This window comes from Notolepis coatsorum (assembly GCF_963971535.1).
Source record: "Notolepis coatsorum genome assembly, chromosome: 1".
Classification (NCBI taxonomy): Eukaryota; Metazoa; Chordata; class Actinopteri; order Aulopiformes; family Paralepididae; genus Notolepis; species Notolepis coatsorum.
In genome coordinates this window covers 126818551-126834341 of record NC_140165.1, presented here as the reverse complement: position 1 = coordinate 126834341, position 15791 = coordinate 126818551, and the positions used below count along the sequence as shown (strand labels likewise).

The window sequence follows — 15791 nt, the reverse complement described above, 5'->3', positions numbered from 1 at the left end:
CTCATTCCGTACCCAACTACACATTCTGCAATCTGTTAATAAAGTTTTCAACCAGACAAATGTATAGAAAGGCTTTGTTTTATTATAACATTTGTTGCAGTAAAATCATTATGTCTCATTTGGTCATGCGTGGAGCGCCGGTCGGCGGGCCGGGCAGCTAACGTAGCTACGTTATTAGCTATTAGATGCAAGACTAACGTTACTGGTGAAAATGTGATTTGCGTTGGAATACTCCTTTGTCAACTTGCTGTACTTTGCTTGCAGGTCTGCAGTCATTATTGCTGCATTATGAATAGCCGCAACTTTAGCCAAGGTAACGTTATGGCTAAACCTTTAACAATAGTTAACGCTAGCTTTCGGTTAGCTGTTCAATGCTATTAATAACACAACTCCCCGTCAACACCCTCTCTCGGGAAGATGGCATTTAAGAAAGTATCTGCTGTTAAAATGAAGTGTTACACGTTCAATAACAAGCATTATTTACCCGAAGATAGCAGTAAACAAGGCATTACTCCGTTAGTACGTTCATAGCTCGGTTCCATTCCGTTGCTCATTCCGTACCCAACTACACATTCTGCAATCTGTTAATAAAGTTTTCAACCAGACAAATGTATAGAAAGGCTTTGTTTTATTATAACATTTGTTGCAGTAAAATCATTATGTCTCATTTGGTCATGCGTGGAGCGCCGGTCGGCGGGCCGGGGAGCTAATGTAGCTAAGTGTGTTCTGCTCTCGCAAACAGAATGCCCGGAAGTAGAAAAATTTATAAACGCTTGCCGATTGGTGGTAAGGACAGCAGGAGGTGGGTGCTAGCGGTCACCGGTGTGGCGTAATTGGCCGAATCGACTGTCAATCAAAATGGTTCCATTGCATTGGTTGAAAGCTCTGGTTGAGAGAATAGTATCCTGCTGCAGGCCGCAAGAATGGTTCCATTGCATTGGTTGAAAGCTCTGGTTGAGAAAATAGTATCCCTCTGCAGGCCGCAAGACGATACTGGGAGAGAGATAGTGATACCATAAACATATTTCTTGATGTTTCCTTTTTTTAAGTAAGTAAAGAGGCCTACAAATACAAACATACACATACAAATATACAGTAGTTTCATTAAAAAAAAAAAAATTAAAAAAAAAAAAAAAAGAAAAAAAAAAAAAAAATTACAAATACTTATATACAAATATCGGTATCGGTATCGGTATCGGCCGATAGTGTTAGTTGAACAATCGGTATCGGTATCGGCGGCCAATTTTCATATCGGTGCATCCCTAGTTAATACAGTAAGTACTGTAACCATAGTGTTACTACAGTAAGTATTGTAACCATAGTGTTGTTGGAGGAGGTGGGGATGCTGCTGAGGGGATGTGGATCTACTGTCTCCATCATTATAAATACTTGTGCATTGCCGTTCAGAGCACATGCCAGGTCGGAACGTGTGCCCATTTTGAATGGGACGTTTTCTTGGCTCCCCGTATTGCTGCTTGCAGCATTGTCAGGGGGTGCTTGGCCGATCGCTTGGCTCCCAGAAGTGCTGCTTGCGGTGTCCTCGAGAACCACGGTATGGCTGCGTACGGCGTTCTCGGGAAGCGCTCATCCAATCGACCTCACACTCGACACTGCACTCTCAGTGCAGCAATATTGCACTCTCAGCAATACACGGTGCCAGGTGTGAAGTCGATTGGAAGGACAGGCAGACAACAGACAGACAAAGATTCCTTCCTTTATAGTTAGGTTTCAATGGTAATATGTGGATAGCTGAGGATAAAACCTGATACTCTGATATGTACTCTGCCTACCTGTGTCTACCCTCAACTGAACCTCTGGCTTATGGGGCACTCAGATTATGGGAAACAATGCTGAAAGGCTTCAAATGTGAAAGTATATAATCTTCATACATTTTTGCCATGTTTTCTATGCAAAATCCTTTTCTTCAAAGTAACTAGTAACTGATGGGTTCAGATAAATGTAGTGGACTAAAAAGTACAATATCTCCTTTGAAATGTAGTGGAGTAAAAGTATGAAGTTCCCTAAAATGAAAATAATCACTTAAAGTACGAGTAGTGTTATGGTTTGACACCGACCCCAAACGCAACGACACAAGAGAGTAGGATTCAGAGTTGCCAAAAACAAGGGCTTGTTTATTAAGACTAAATAAACAGCACAGACTGGGAAGAGTTCAAACAAAGACTGGAATACAAGCAAGGATGAATGTTGCTGCTCTGCAGCTTCTCCCGGGATGGTAGTCAGGGGAAGCAGACGCTGACGTCAGAGCCGCTCTGCAGACTTCTCTCGGCAGAATCTCCGAGGTGGTTGCGGGACCGAGAGAGAGAGAGGGAGCGAGTTAACTCAGAGTGCAGGTGGAACAGAGCAGGTGAACAGGAGAGGTGACTTGTACCCGAAAACAGAGTTATCCAAGTGACTGAATCTTCGGTGTAAATACACACTGTGAGTAACGTTCCAAACACAATCCCAAGTGATAGATATCTTCGGTGCAAAATAAACACTGTGAGCGAAGTCCCAAAATACAAATCCAAAGTGATAATATCTTCGGTGTGTAAACACACAGTGGGAGATGTTAGGCCAAAATATTATCCCAATGAAACAATCCAAAAAAGGCTAAACGCTGGGTGAGTGACTGTCTGATAAAAAGCTGGAAATCTTCAGTGTTATATAAACACACGAAAAACGGAATTGGATCAAAGACAGTCATAAAAAACTCACCCAGGCGTTGTGCGTAAAGAGCGTTGGAACAGAATGGAGCGAGCGCGTCGCCTCGGGGAAAGGGTGTCCAAGAGGAATGCTTCTTGAATATCCTGGAGGCAAAGCACAGGGAAACAACAGCAGGCAGCAGGAACGGTGAATGCAACAGAAATATCAAAACGATCCAACAAAACTTGAATGGGGAAACGGGGTATAAATAATCAGGGAATGCTTAATTGACAAGCAGTGACAGCTGAGGGATGTGATTGACAAGCGTGTGGTTGGGGGAGCACCAATCAACGACGTCTATGGGAAGAAGCGTGTGAATAGGGGAATGCAATGATTAACAGAAAACAAAAGGAAAAACAGAGCGAGAAGGCTTAAGCAGCAGACCAATCATCACAGTACTTTAAGAAGCCCGTGGTGGGGAAAGAACCAAACCTTACAGTACCCCCCCCCTCCACGGGAGCCACCCGGCGACCCACTCGGCCCCGGCCTGCCCGGACGGGACCGAAGGAAGCCGGCGATCAGGGGCACTGGAGAGGGGGACAAAGACAGAGGCCCGGAGAGGGGGACCGGAGACGTGGACAGAGGACCGGCGAGGGAGGCCGGAGACGGGGACTGGGGCCCGACAGCGGAGGCCGGGCACGGGGACTGGGGCCCGACAGCGGAGGCCGGGCACGGGGACTGGGGCCCGACAGCGGAGGCCGGGCACAGGGACAGAGAACCGGCGAGGGAGGCCGGAGTCGGGGACTGGGACCCGACAGCGGAGGCCGGGCACGGGGACAGAGGACCGGCGAGGGAGGCCGGAGACGGGGACCCGGTGAGGGGGCTGGACGGCACCTGAAGACACCGGGCACGACAGGAGGAGCTCCACCCCTTGATGGTACCGGAGGACCAGGCGATGTGGGGCTCGTGCAGCGCGAGCCAGGGCCTGCCCAGGACCACAGGGACAAGAGGAGAGCTGGTGACGAAAAACTGGAGCCTCTCAACGTGGTCACCAGCAACGGTGAGAAGGACTGGACAGGTGCGTTGAGTGACGTCAACCAGGCGGCGATGATCCATTGCGAAGACCTCCAAGGGCCTCTCGAGGTCCTCAAGTGGAATGTTGGCCCGGGTGGCAAACCCAACGTCCATGAAACTCCCATCAGCACCAGAGTCCATGAGTGCACCCACCGTCGCCTGCTGGTCCGCCTAGGCTAGGGTGACGTCCGCCAGACGGTTGGGTGGTGCACGGGTGGGGGAACAGGAAAAACGGCTCACCATGATCTCCCGGGGTACCGGCGAGCCTGGTCCTCTTGGCCGGGCACGGCAATTGGAGACACGGTGTCCATCCCGGCCACAGTAGAGGCAACGGCCGGAGAAGAGCCTGGACTCCCGTTCGGCCGGGCTAAGGCGGTTGCGTCCCAGCTGCATGGGTTCCTCCTCGGTCACGGCTCGGGAGGGAACAAACCCACCAGTCACGGAGGGGGCAGGACGGTCAGCACTGTAGAGGCGGCCGCCGGGAAAGGGAGCCCCTGAGCGGAGGTCGATGGCACAGTCGTAAGGCCGGCGAGGCAGAAAGACCTGAGCCCTGGACTCACCGAAAACCTCCTCGAGGTCGTGGTACTCGGGGGGTACGTCTGGGGTACTGAAAACCTCCTCGAGGTCGTGGTCCTCGGGGGGTACGTCTGGGGTACTGAAAACCTCCTCGAGGTCGTGGTCCTCGGGGGGTACGTCAGGGGGTCTCCGTCGGGTTCTCTCACGTCTTCTCTCCTGGAGGCGTCCGTCGATGCGAATGGCGAGGCTGAACAGGTCCTCGAGGGAATCAGGTTCCTCCCGGGTCGCGAGCTGGTCCCTGACTGCGTCACTGAGCCCCCTCATGAAGGCTAGACGAAGAGCTGGGTCGTTCCAACCACTCTCCACCGCCGCCAGTCGAAACTCCAGGACGTAGTCTGTTACCCCGCCGCTCCCCTGTCGGAAGGTACCCAACCGGGCTCCAGGATCCAGACCACGGGCTGGATGGTGGAACACCCTGCGGAGCTCAGCCACGAAGTCTGGATAGGAGAAACAAAAATCTGCATCCATTGCCCAGGAGGAAGTGACCCACTGGGCTGCCCGGCCTGAGAGCAAGCTTGTCATATAGGCCACTTGGGCTCCTCTTGAAGTGAATCGACTGGGTTGATGACGGAAAACCAACTCACATTGCATGATGAATGTGGCACAATCCTCGGGGTTGCCGTCGAACAGCCGTGGTTCGGAGAGACGGGGTTCCCGAGTTGCGGGATCGGGAAGCGCGGGGCCTGCCAGGGCTGCGGGTGATGCTCCGGCCGAGGCTCCTGAAGGAAGTGGGGTTATAAACAAGGAGTTAACTGTGTCGTTCAGCGTGTGAAGATGAAGGAGTATACTTGACTGTTGTCCTGCCAGGGCGGCCAGGGACCCTTGAATAAGCTGGACCTGCTCCCTGAGTTCCAGTACAGCAGCCGCAGCCGCATCTAGCTGTAGGCTGTGTTCCCTGGCTGACTCTAACTGGACTGCCGCTGCTGTGCTGACTCTCTTGCGCGCGCAGACCGCGCAGGCCAGTACGAACTCCTTGACGTCATTCCTCATGGTGGGCCACCAGAATCGACGAGCCAGGAAGGAGAACGTGCGATGAACGCCCGGGTGGCAGGCGAACCGGCTGGTATGGCCCCACTGGAGGACCCGGGACCGGACTGAGTTGGGGACAAAGAGACGATGAACCGGTACATTGCCTGGAGCGCGATGGAAGCGTAGGGCACGCCTTACCACCCCCTCGATGCCCAAGGTGACGACTCTCTCTGTGTCGGCTGGGGTCGTCATATTGGTTGGATCGTAATGTTATGGTTTGACACCGACCCCAAACGCAACGACACAAGAGAGTAGGATTCAGAGTTGCCAAAAACAAGGGCTTGTTTATTAAGACTAAATAAACAGCACAGACTGGGAAGAGTTCAAACAAAGACTGGAATACAAGCAAGGATGAATGTTGCTGCTCTGCAGCTTCTCCCGGGATGGTAGTCAGGGGAAGCAGACGCTGACGTCAGAGCCGCTCTGCAGACTTCTCTCGGCAGAATCTCCGAGGTGGTTGCGGGACCGAGAGAGAGAGAGGGAGCGAGTTAACTCAGAGTGCAGGTGGAACAGAGCAGGTGAACAGGAGAGGTGACTTGTACCCGAAAACAGAGTTATCCAAGTGACTGAATCTTCGGTGTAAATACACACTGTGAGTAACGTTCCAAACACAATCCCAAGTGATAGATATCTTCGGTGCAAAATAAACACTGTGAGCGAAGTCCCAAAATACAAATCCAAAGTGATAATATCTTCGGTGTGTAAACACACAGTGGGAGATGTTAGGCCAAAATATTATCCCAATGAAACAATCCAAAAAAGGCTAAACGCTGGGTGAGTGACTGTCTGATAAAAAGCTGGAAATCTTCAGTGTTATATAAACACACGAAAAACGGAATTGGATCAAAGACAGTCATAAAAAACTCACCCAGGCGTTGTGCGTAAAGAGCGTTGGAACAGAATGGAGCGAGCGCGTCGCCTCGGGGAAAGGGTGTCCAAGAGGAATGCTTCTTGAATATCCTGGAGGCAAAGCACAGGGAAACAACAGCAGGCAGCAGGAACGGCGAATGCAACAGAAATATCAAAACGATCCAACAAAACTTGAATGGGGAAACAGGGTATAAATAATCAGGGAATGCTTAATTGACAAGCAGTGACAGCTGAGGGATGTGATTGACAAGCGTGTGGTTGGGGGAGCACCAATCAACGACGTCTATGGGAAGAAGCGTGTGAATAGGGGAATGCAATGATTAACAGAAAACAAAAGGAAAAACAGAGCGAGAAGGCTTAAGCAGCAGACCAATCATCACAGTACTTTAAGAAGCCCGTGGTGGGGAAAGAACCAAACCTTACAAGTAGCTCGACATTGTACAGTACAATGTCGAGCTACCAGTACAATACTCCTCTCTCTCTCTCTCTCTCTCTCTCTCTCTCTCTCTCTCTCTCTCTCTCTCTCTCTCTACCTCTCTCTCTCTCTCTCTCTCTCTCTCTCTCTCTCTCTCTCTCTACAGGTGACTGTGTGAAGCAGACTGTACAGGGTCATGGTGTCAGAGGACTGTACAGGGGACTCAGCTCACTGGTCTATGGATCCATACCTAAATCAGCCGTCAGGTACAGTATATAACAACAACATGGCTCCTAATTGATGTCGATACACTGTAGATACACACATGCCCGCACACTAAGCTGTGAAGTCTTTGGATGATGTGATCTGATATTAGTGGCTCAACCCGGGGCACAGATCCCTCTCATCCTCTTCATACCAGATTCCAACTAAGCAAGCGGTAGATCTTTACAATGAAAAGTCACCACAACCAGGCCCCACAGCTATTTTTTTAATTTTTTTAATCCTCTTTTTTCTCTGCCTGATTTTCTCCCCATCCCAATTTAGTCGTTATGCCAATTCCCCCCTCCCCTACCTGGTTGTTGTGCGCATGTTCCTCCTACTGGTCGGTACAAGGGAACCCTGAAGTCCACCACATGCTTCCTCCGACACATGTGGAGACAGCCAGTGGCTCTCTTCTCACCTGGCAGCGAGGACTCTCATTGGTGAAGCGTAACGCGTGGGAGGTCACGCTGCCTTCACCATTTCCTGCCTTTCGCTGAGCAGGCGCCCAGACCTGACCTGTAGGTGTTGCTGTCCACAACGCCAGATTACCACCTGTAACACTTCCCCCGGTCCTGTGGGACCAGCCGGCAACCCTCCGCCCAGTTCGGTTGGTCCAGGACCCAGACATTTACAACCCCCCATCAATAACCCTCATAACATAACATTGCCGACCGATGGGCTGATGCAGATCTGGCATCAGCTCACACACCAGCTTATTATTATTATTTACTGCCAGTTATGTTTATTATGTTTATTGTCTGTGTTGTCGTTGTTGTCTCCACTTTGTTAGACTTGTGTTCCCCTGTCTGTGTTTTGTAAATATGTTTTAGTCTGGTTGTTTAATTGTTATTGTTTTCCCAGTGTGCTCTGTGTTCTGTTGTTTCTGTCTACCACACCTGTGTCCTGTTTGTAATTACCCTCTGAGTCTATCAGTGTCTGTATATTAGGTGGTGTGAGCCAGCAGTCCCTTGCGGGTTCATTGTTAAATGTTACCTATGTTTGTCAGTCGTGTATTGTTCCTGTCTTGTAAAGTAAACTGTTATCGTCACCACGTCGACTCCTGTCTCATCTATATTCACTCTGCCACCTGGGTTCACCATGAAGAAGAAGCATAATCGTAACAACCACCCACGACTTCCCTCCCCCTAACTCAGCCAAACGAGTTAGTATGACGACCGGCCCAAGCCGCAGGGCAATGCTGACTCCGGGAGTCGAGACCGCAGCCTCTTGCATTGGTGACGAGCGCAATCTTCGCTACGCCACCCGACCGCAATGGCCCCACAGCTCTTTTGACCCCATTTGAAAACACTAATCACACTTGCATTACATTAGACACAGAATGTCAAATTACCACACATGTGAGCCAATTGGTTAAACACAGCCATCAGATGCACAAACACACCATTGCTTAATTGTAGATACACCAATGAGGTTTAAGCACTATAAAAATGCAGCAGGTGAGTTCACCTGTCTTCAACCAAAATGGAAGGAGAGTGAAGTACTGTACACAGAGAATGTGTAAATATACAATACATTCACCAAACACTACACAAGACAACCAATGATGCAGACTGATATATAAATATAAATGTTCTCTCCATATACCCAAATCAGTCAACATGTCAACATGGAGAATCACAACAAAGAATTATCTTGCCAGATCCAGCTAGGCAAAGAGATAATGTCTAGTATTTTCTGTACTCTATTTAAATGTTTTCTATTTTTGTTTTACTGTAATTTTAACCTGTACTGGATACAGTATTTTATGTTTGTCTGATATTTGCTGAGCTTACAGTGTTATGCACACTGTAGTAGCATGAAAACTGGGACATGTTTTGTTGTGATTCTCCATGTTGAAATGTTGACTGATTTGGTTATATGGAGAGAAGATTTATATTTTCATCAGTCTGCATCATTGATTTGGGTATATGGAGATAAATAAATTATATTTTCATCAGTCTACAGCATTGGTCTTGTGTAGTGTTTGGTGAATTTATTGTATATTTGCACATTATCTGTGTACTTACAGTACTCTAATCACTGAGAAGTAGAATAGCTAAATGTGTTTTAGGTTAAGCACAGCAGTGTGTAACTGGTTCAAACAGAATTAAGTCATATGAAACGTGTGTTTCATATGGTAACAAAATGTAGTTTTTATAAATTAGTGTATAGTGTAAGAGTGTTTAATTTAGCAAAGGATCTGAGGTGTTCTGATAATTGTGTGTGTGGTTGTGCTAATTGTGTGTAGTGTTTTGAAACACCGGGCCCTGTTTTCAAAATCGTGCTTAAGCAATCGAAAAAAATCTAGTGTGTGTTTCATTATATACATAATGTCTCAGTCTTCTCATAAAAAAAATATTAGATTTTTGGGTATTTTCCTGCCTTTGGTCCGCTTTGCATTCACATCTCAAATGAACTGCAGCAGGGTTCACTTGCAAGAGTGAATGAGCTTTCACACCACCCCAAACTAACCGGACTATCCAAGGAAATGAACCAGGGTTCGATTAAAGCTTATTATAGTTTATCACAGTATCATGAGCATGTCTTTGTCAGTGGACACTGGACATGGGTATGGATGGCTCCAGGTGCTGCTGCGTTAAAGTGCACATCTTCAATACCTATCTGTACTATTTAAAAGCACAGTGCAGGACACACTCAAAGGTTATCGCACCTCAGAGATGGCAGTGGACATGTATGACAGGACAAAGGCCATATGTAATGGCCTTGGGATTGAGGAACATACTACCAGCCAAAGGAGGAAGCAGAAAAGGATGGACGAGTATGTAGTTGAGTCATCTTGTGGCACAAGCTCAGACCTCAGCTCAGGAGATCAGCTGAGACTGTTCTATCCAGTCCTCGACAGAATGCTGCAAGAGCTTGAGAGCAGGGCCCTATTCCCCATACCTGGCTAACTGAGTTAGCCGGATAATTTTCAGCATAGCTTGACTTAAACCAGACCTTTCCGTTCCCTGACGTCGGATTTTCTAAGTCGCTATGGCAACAGATCGAAAAGTTTGAACCTGCTCCGGAGCAGGGTTTAGTTCAGTTAGCTGGATGAACCATGGCCACACCCTCGCAAAGAAATGCCAGCTCCCTTCCTGAAATAATTATCACAGTGTAGATCTGCATTATACCACTCTGAATTATGTTTTTGTGCTTCGTTTTCCTAGGGGGGGCTTTTGAAATGTAAAATAATAGACCTAAAATGCTGATACTAAATTGACTTTGTCCTAAATAATGCACGATATATACGGCGCTCGGAGTCGTGATACACACTGCATGTGGATGTGGTTATTTTAATAACGGCGCATTGCAAATGTGAATCCCGCGGGATATTTTTAATGAATGAAACCTATCGGCCGTTTGGCTCTGATTAGTTTCATATTCTCTGCTGTGGATGTATTTGCTTAACGGAGCACCCGGATTGTGTTTCATTCAAGCATAAATTGAAGTGTCTATAGCGTGGACTGTGGATTATGAATTACGAGGAATCTGAATCTGTGGATTGTTGAATTGTATCACTGTCACTCACACGTTATTGTGATATTGTAACTGGGATTAAAATGTCTGATGAGATGCGCTGTTTGACGGATTTGAGAAATTGAATGAGCCGTTGACATTAACACATTCCCTGCCAGGCTTCTATCCATTAATGTAGGATCACTGCCACCAGTCTAAGCCTATGGAGATGTTCATCTTCTTTGCAGGGCTATAACTTTTTAAATTGTATTGCTAAATTGACATTACTATGGCCCATTCAACATCGATTATCTATCGTTCATGATGTAGGAACGTTATACTTTTTCATTCATAGATTCTTCCAAAAATACCTTCTAGAATATAAGTATGTTTTTATCGTTTTCTGCAGTCATTCATAGAACGTGAGTTATAGGCATAAACGCATATATAGATTATCAACTGCCGTTTATTGCGATACACGCTATATAATTTTTTTTAACTGTACATGATCATATACGTTATGATTCATCATGCATGGATGAAAGGGGGGGGGGGGGTCGTTTATAATTCCGTGATCGTCAGTAAATGCTTTATGTAGTATGGGTGATATATTGATCTGATCGGTTTGCAGTGAAAAGAATAAACAATCAAGCTGAAAGTAACGTTACTGTCCTCTTACCGTTCGCCGATGAGACTGGAGGAAAAAGATCCCACTTATTTGACGTCGATCGATTAGATCCTTTTCCGGTTTGTATGGCGCAATAAACGCCCAAATCATATCGATTATTGAGTTATGGCAGCGATCCATATGCACGCCAGTGTGTGTCTGTAGTCCCGCAACGATATGTGACTGCCGGACGGATTTCTCAGATGCACCGAGATCACCAGATCCACTTCCGGTTGTAACTCGCCCGATCATCCACCAGGCGGCGGTATTGAGGCGTTGCACTGTTGTGCAGGCTTCCACTGTATCACCAGAGGCTGGGTGGCGGAATTATGAATGCCATGGACGAAAAAATTAAATATGATCTCAATAACGTCGTACAGCATGGTCTGGCAGAATTAGCATGGCCAGCAAACACGTCGTAAGCCGTTTTTGGCGGTCAATGTGTTAATGCATTTGAGAAAATGCATTTATCTGTTCAAGGCTTCAAGTTATCTGATGATGAACATGCGTCACTGGTATAAACCAAAGGTTAATCAATTCAATGCATGTATGGATGATGTCCGAAGATTAAAACCTGATTAATAGTGAAACTGTATAGCCTCCCTCCAAGCCTCTCTGACACGATATTTCGGGTCGCGGCCGTCGCGCCTTGAAACTTTGGGAACCATGTATTTATATAGTACATGATACCTAAGCCGAGCGCATACACTGTACAGATATCCTCATAAGTATATATTAATTCGTAACAATTATACTCTTTGGGCTTGTTTGTATCTACTTATTCTGAAAGAGTTGAACTAATTATTTTCGCTAGCAATAGAGCAGGCACAATTAAAGAAATATAATCTGATTGATTGGGGTAATGAGGGACTTAACATTAGCCTATAGATTATGCATTTAACTTGTCGGCGAGGCTATTGAGCCGTACTGTACTGTACCCATTCTGCAATCTGTTAATAAAGTTTTAAATCATTCAATCAATCAATGCCGTTAGAAAATCAGGATTTCTGCGATCGACACCTGCTGTCTTTTCAGGCGAGGCGGCCGCGCGCACTTATCCTGAGCATCAAGTCTGGTTCGAATTAACGAGACTGAATCAGGGTTCGAGGAACAGGGAAAGCGCGGATTCAAACATCCCGTTAATTGAATCTGGATAATGGGACTTTTGATCGACTTAGTTGAACCAGGTATGGGGAATAGGGCCCAGGTTCTCATGAGTTGGAGAACAACTTATGAGAGGCATACAGGCATGTTATCCAGCCTCAGACCAGTTTCGCTCAGTGGAATTGCTGCAACCCCTCGCCACACATTACAATATCCAACTACTGCCAGAGGAGATCACAGTTGCAAAGTGTTTCCTGACCAGGACAGGCAGAGATGCAGTCCCTACTATCCAAAGTGTATTTTCCCTCCTGGATGATAATAATAATAATAATAATAATAATAATGCATTTTATTTATAAGCGCCTTTCAGGACACTAAAAAAAAAGTCTACAAATCGGTGAATGAAAGAATTATAGGATCAAATGAAAACTACTACTTACTAAAAATGGATGTTTAAAAGTAAAAAAAAACAACAAAAAATACCAAACACTAACAAACATTCAGCACAGACAATGGGGATGCTGCCATCTTCAAAAAATGTAAACAAATATTTTTATATTTTTTTTAAAGCTCCGGGGCTAGGAGAAAAACATCCGGGGCTAAAGCCCCGGAAGCCCAGGGCTAACAACGCCACTGACATGAATACACGGGCGTGCGCACGCGTACACACACACACACACACGTACACACACACACACACACACACACACACACACACACACACACACCACAATTGTGGAGTCATGACTGCATTCATGTGCACAATGTGCACACAGTGTTTCTAATGGTTTCTAAGGAGACATCAGTGTAATTAGTATGTGTGTGTGTGTGTGTGTGTGTGTGTGTGTGTGTGTGTGTGTGTGTGTGTGTGTGTGTGTGTGTGTGTGTGTGTGTGTGTGTGTGTGTGTGTGTGTGTGTGTGTGTGTGTGTGTGTATATATGTGTGTGTGTGTATATATGTATGTGTGTGTTGTGCTAAAGGCTGGTATGGTGGACAGACAGGCCTAGTCAGGCGGAGCAGAGCTGTCACTCAACCTCAGGCAGAGTCTATAGAGATACAGAGGGGAGAGTCAGTGTGTGTGTGTGTGTGTGTTTGTGTGTGTGTGTGTGTGTGTGTGTGTGTGTGTGTGTGTGTGTGTGTGTGTGTGTGTGTGTGTGTGTGTGTGTGTGTGTGTATTGTCAGTCGGCCTTTAGCACCCTTACCCGAGGGAACAGGGGTGAGTGTGTTTGTTTGTTGTGACAGGGCAGGCCAGGGTATCACTGAGGGAGTGTGCCAGACAGGGGTGTAGGTTAGGCTGTAGGACTATAGGCCAGTTCACCCTTCTTATCAATCACAGATACCCGAGGGAGGGTGTGAGTGAGAGAGTTGTTATACTGTATCCATGTTTTAAGTTATTGTTAAAGTAATGAAGACTGGCAGTGGTACATGGAAAGGAATACAGAGTGTTCAGAGATGGGGTAGGGGTTATGACCCCTGCCTCTGGAACCACATGTACCCCTGCTGGCCTGGGATCAAATCCCAACCAAAACCTGTCTCACTGTGTCTCCCCTACTCTGTCTCCCTCTCAGCCTTCCTACTGTCTCAATAAAGAACCTTCTATCCTGTGTCTCCTCTACTCTGTCTCCCTCTCAGCCTTCCTACTGTCCCAATAAAGAACCTTCTCTCCTGTGTCTCCTCTACTCTGTCTCCCTCTCAGCCTTCCTACTGTCCCAATAAAGAACCTTCTCTCCTGTGTCTCCTCTACTCTGTCTCCCTCTCAGCCTTCCTACTGTCTCACTAAAGAACCTTCTCTCCTGTGTCTCCCCTACTCTGTCTCCCTCTCAGCCTCCCTACTGTCTCAATAAAGAACCTTCTCTCCTGTGTCTCCTCTACTCTGTCTCCCTCTCAGTCTTCCTACTGTCTGAATAAAGAACCTTCTCTCCTGTGTCTCCCCTACTCTGTCTCCCTCTCAGCCTTCCTACTGTCTCAATAAAGAACCTTCTCTCCTGTGTCTCCTCTACTCTGTCTCCCTCTCAGCCTTCCTACTGTCTCAATAAATAACCTTCGCTCTTTTGTCTCCCCTACTCTGTCTCCCTCTCAGCCTTCCTACTGTCTTAATAAAGAACCTTCTCTCCTGAGTCTCCTCTACTCTGTCTCCCTCTCAGCCTTCCTACTGTCTCACTAAAGAACCTTCTCTCCTGTGTCTCCCCTACTCTGTCTCCCTCTCAGCCTTCCTACTGTCTCAATAAAGAACCTTCTCTCCTGTGTCTCCTCTACTCTGTCTCCCTCTCAGCCTTCCTACTGTCTCAATAAAGAACCTTCTCTCCTGTGTCTCCTCTACTCTGTCTCCCTCTCAGCCTTCATACTGTCTCAATAAAGAACCTTCTCTCCTGTGTCTCCTCTACTCTGTCTCCCTCTCAGCCTTCATACTGTCTCAATAAAGAACCTTCTCTCCTGTGTCTCCTCTACTCTGTCTCCCTCTCAGCCTTCCTACTGTCTCAATAAATAACCTTTGCTCTTTTGTCTCCCCTACTCTGTCTCCCTCTCAGCCTTCCTACTGTCTCAATAAATAACCTTCTCTCCTGTGTCTCCTCTACTCTGTCTCCCTCTCAGCCTTCCTACGGTCTCAATAAAGAACCTTCTCTCCTTTATCTCTCCTACTCTTGTCTCCCATCTCAGAAGAAAAATATTCCCACTTTCCTTAAACAAGGAATACAAACATAATGGAGAGTTAGAGAAACGGAGTGAGTTGAGATGGAGATCGGCAGCCTTGATTTATATATCTTTATATCTTTTTTCATCACCGTTTCCTCCACACTCTCTTTTCGATCCGTTCTCTTTCTATTGCTTCCACCCCCCCTCTCCCCTTCCATCTATATCCTTCCCTCTCTCACCCCCATCCCATTAACTGATTGCCTGTAGAGCGGGGAGCCTCACAGTGTGTGGTGGTGGATGTTTGGAGGAGGGGCGTTGTTGAGGAGGTATAAGAGGAAAATGTAATGAAATGGCTGACCTTTTCCCCCTCTCTCTCTCTCTCTCTCTCTCTCTCTCTCTCTCTCTCTCTCTCTCTCCCTCTCCCTCTCTCCCTCTCTCTCTCTCTCTCTCTCTCTCTCTCTCTCTCTCTCTCTCTCTCTCTCTCTCTCTCTCTCTCTCCCTCTCTCTCTCCCCCTCCCTCCCTCCCTCCACCTCCACAACCTCTTCTTTCCTCCCTCCCTCCTCTCTCATGCCCGCCATCCTCTCATGGGTAGGCTAACCTTGTGGGTAGAGCCCCTAATGGAGATTGGGCAGTGTTCCACCGTCTCCACGTGATCAGAGCGGCTCTGACTCATCCCCAAAACGTCACTTTTCATGTTGTAGCCACTTGTTAAATTGGCGAAGAAGAGTGGGAGACTTTATTGGTGTGGAGGCAGGTCAGGGGAACGACTTTCTCTACTATCACCTTTGATAAAGAGTATTCCTTTTACACGCTCAGTGTTCACTTCCTTGCAGTCCAACCACCTTATAGGAAAGTAAGCCAACTGTATGAAACATTATCGTCTCATTCCGGAATCTGAAATTAATAAATTAATAAATACAATTTATAAAAAATTCATAATTAGCAGAACATTAATTTTCAAAGTTTGTATGAAGGAGAGACCTTTTTCTGGAAATCCTTTAGTTGAAAGTCCCTTTAAACTATGGAGTCGTGTCGTGCTGACAGGCAGTGAGCTG

At 46.9% G+C, this 15791-nt stretch overlaps 1 protein-coding gene across 1 annotated transcript in view; it reads left to right on the top strand.

Moving 5' to 3' along the window:
* Positions 1-15791, top strand: part of LOC311240166 (tricarboxylate transport protein B, mitochondrial) — a 52083-nt gene that overhangs the window by 16905 nt on the left and 19387 nt on the right. The window contains exon 3 of the mRNA XM_084328706.1: positions 6774-6873. Within this exon, the coding sequence (XP_084184832.1) occupies positions 6774-6873 (100 nt within the window). The remainder of the gene's footprint in view (positions 1-6773; positions 6874-15791) is intronic.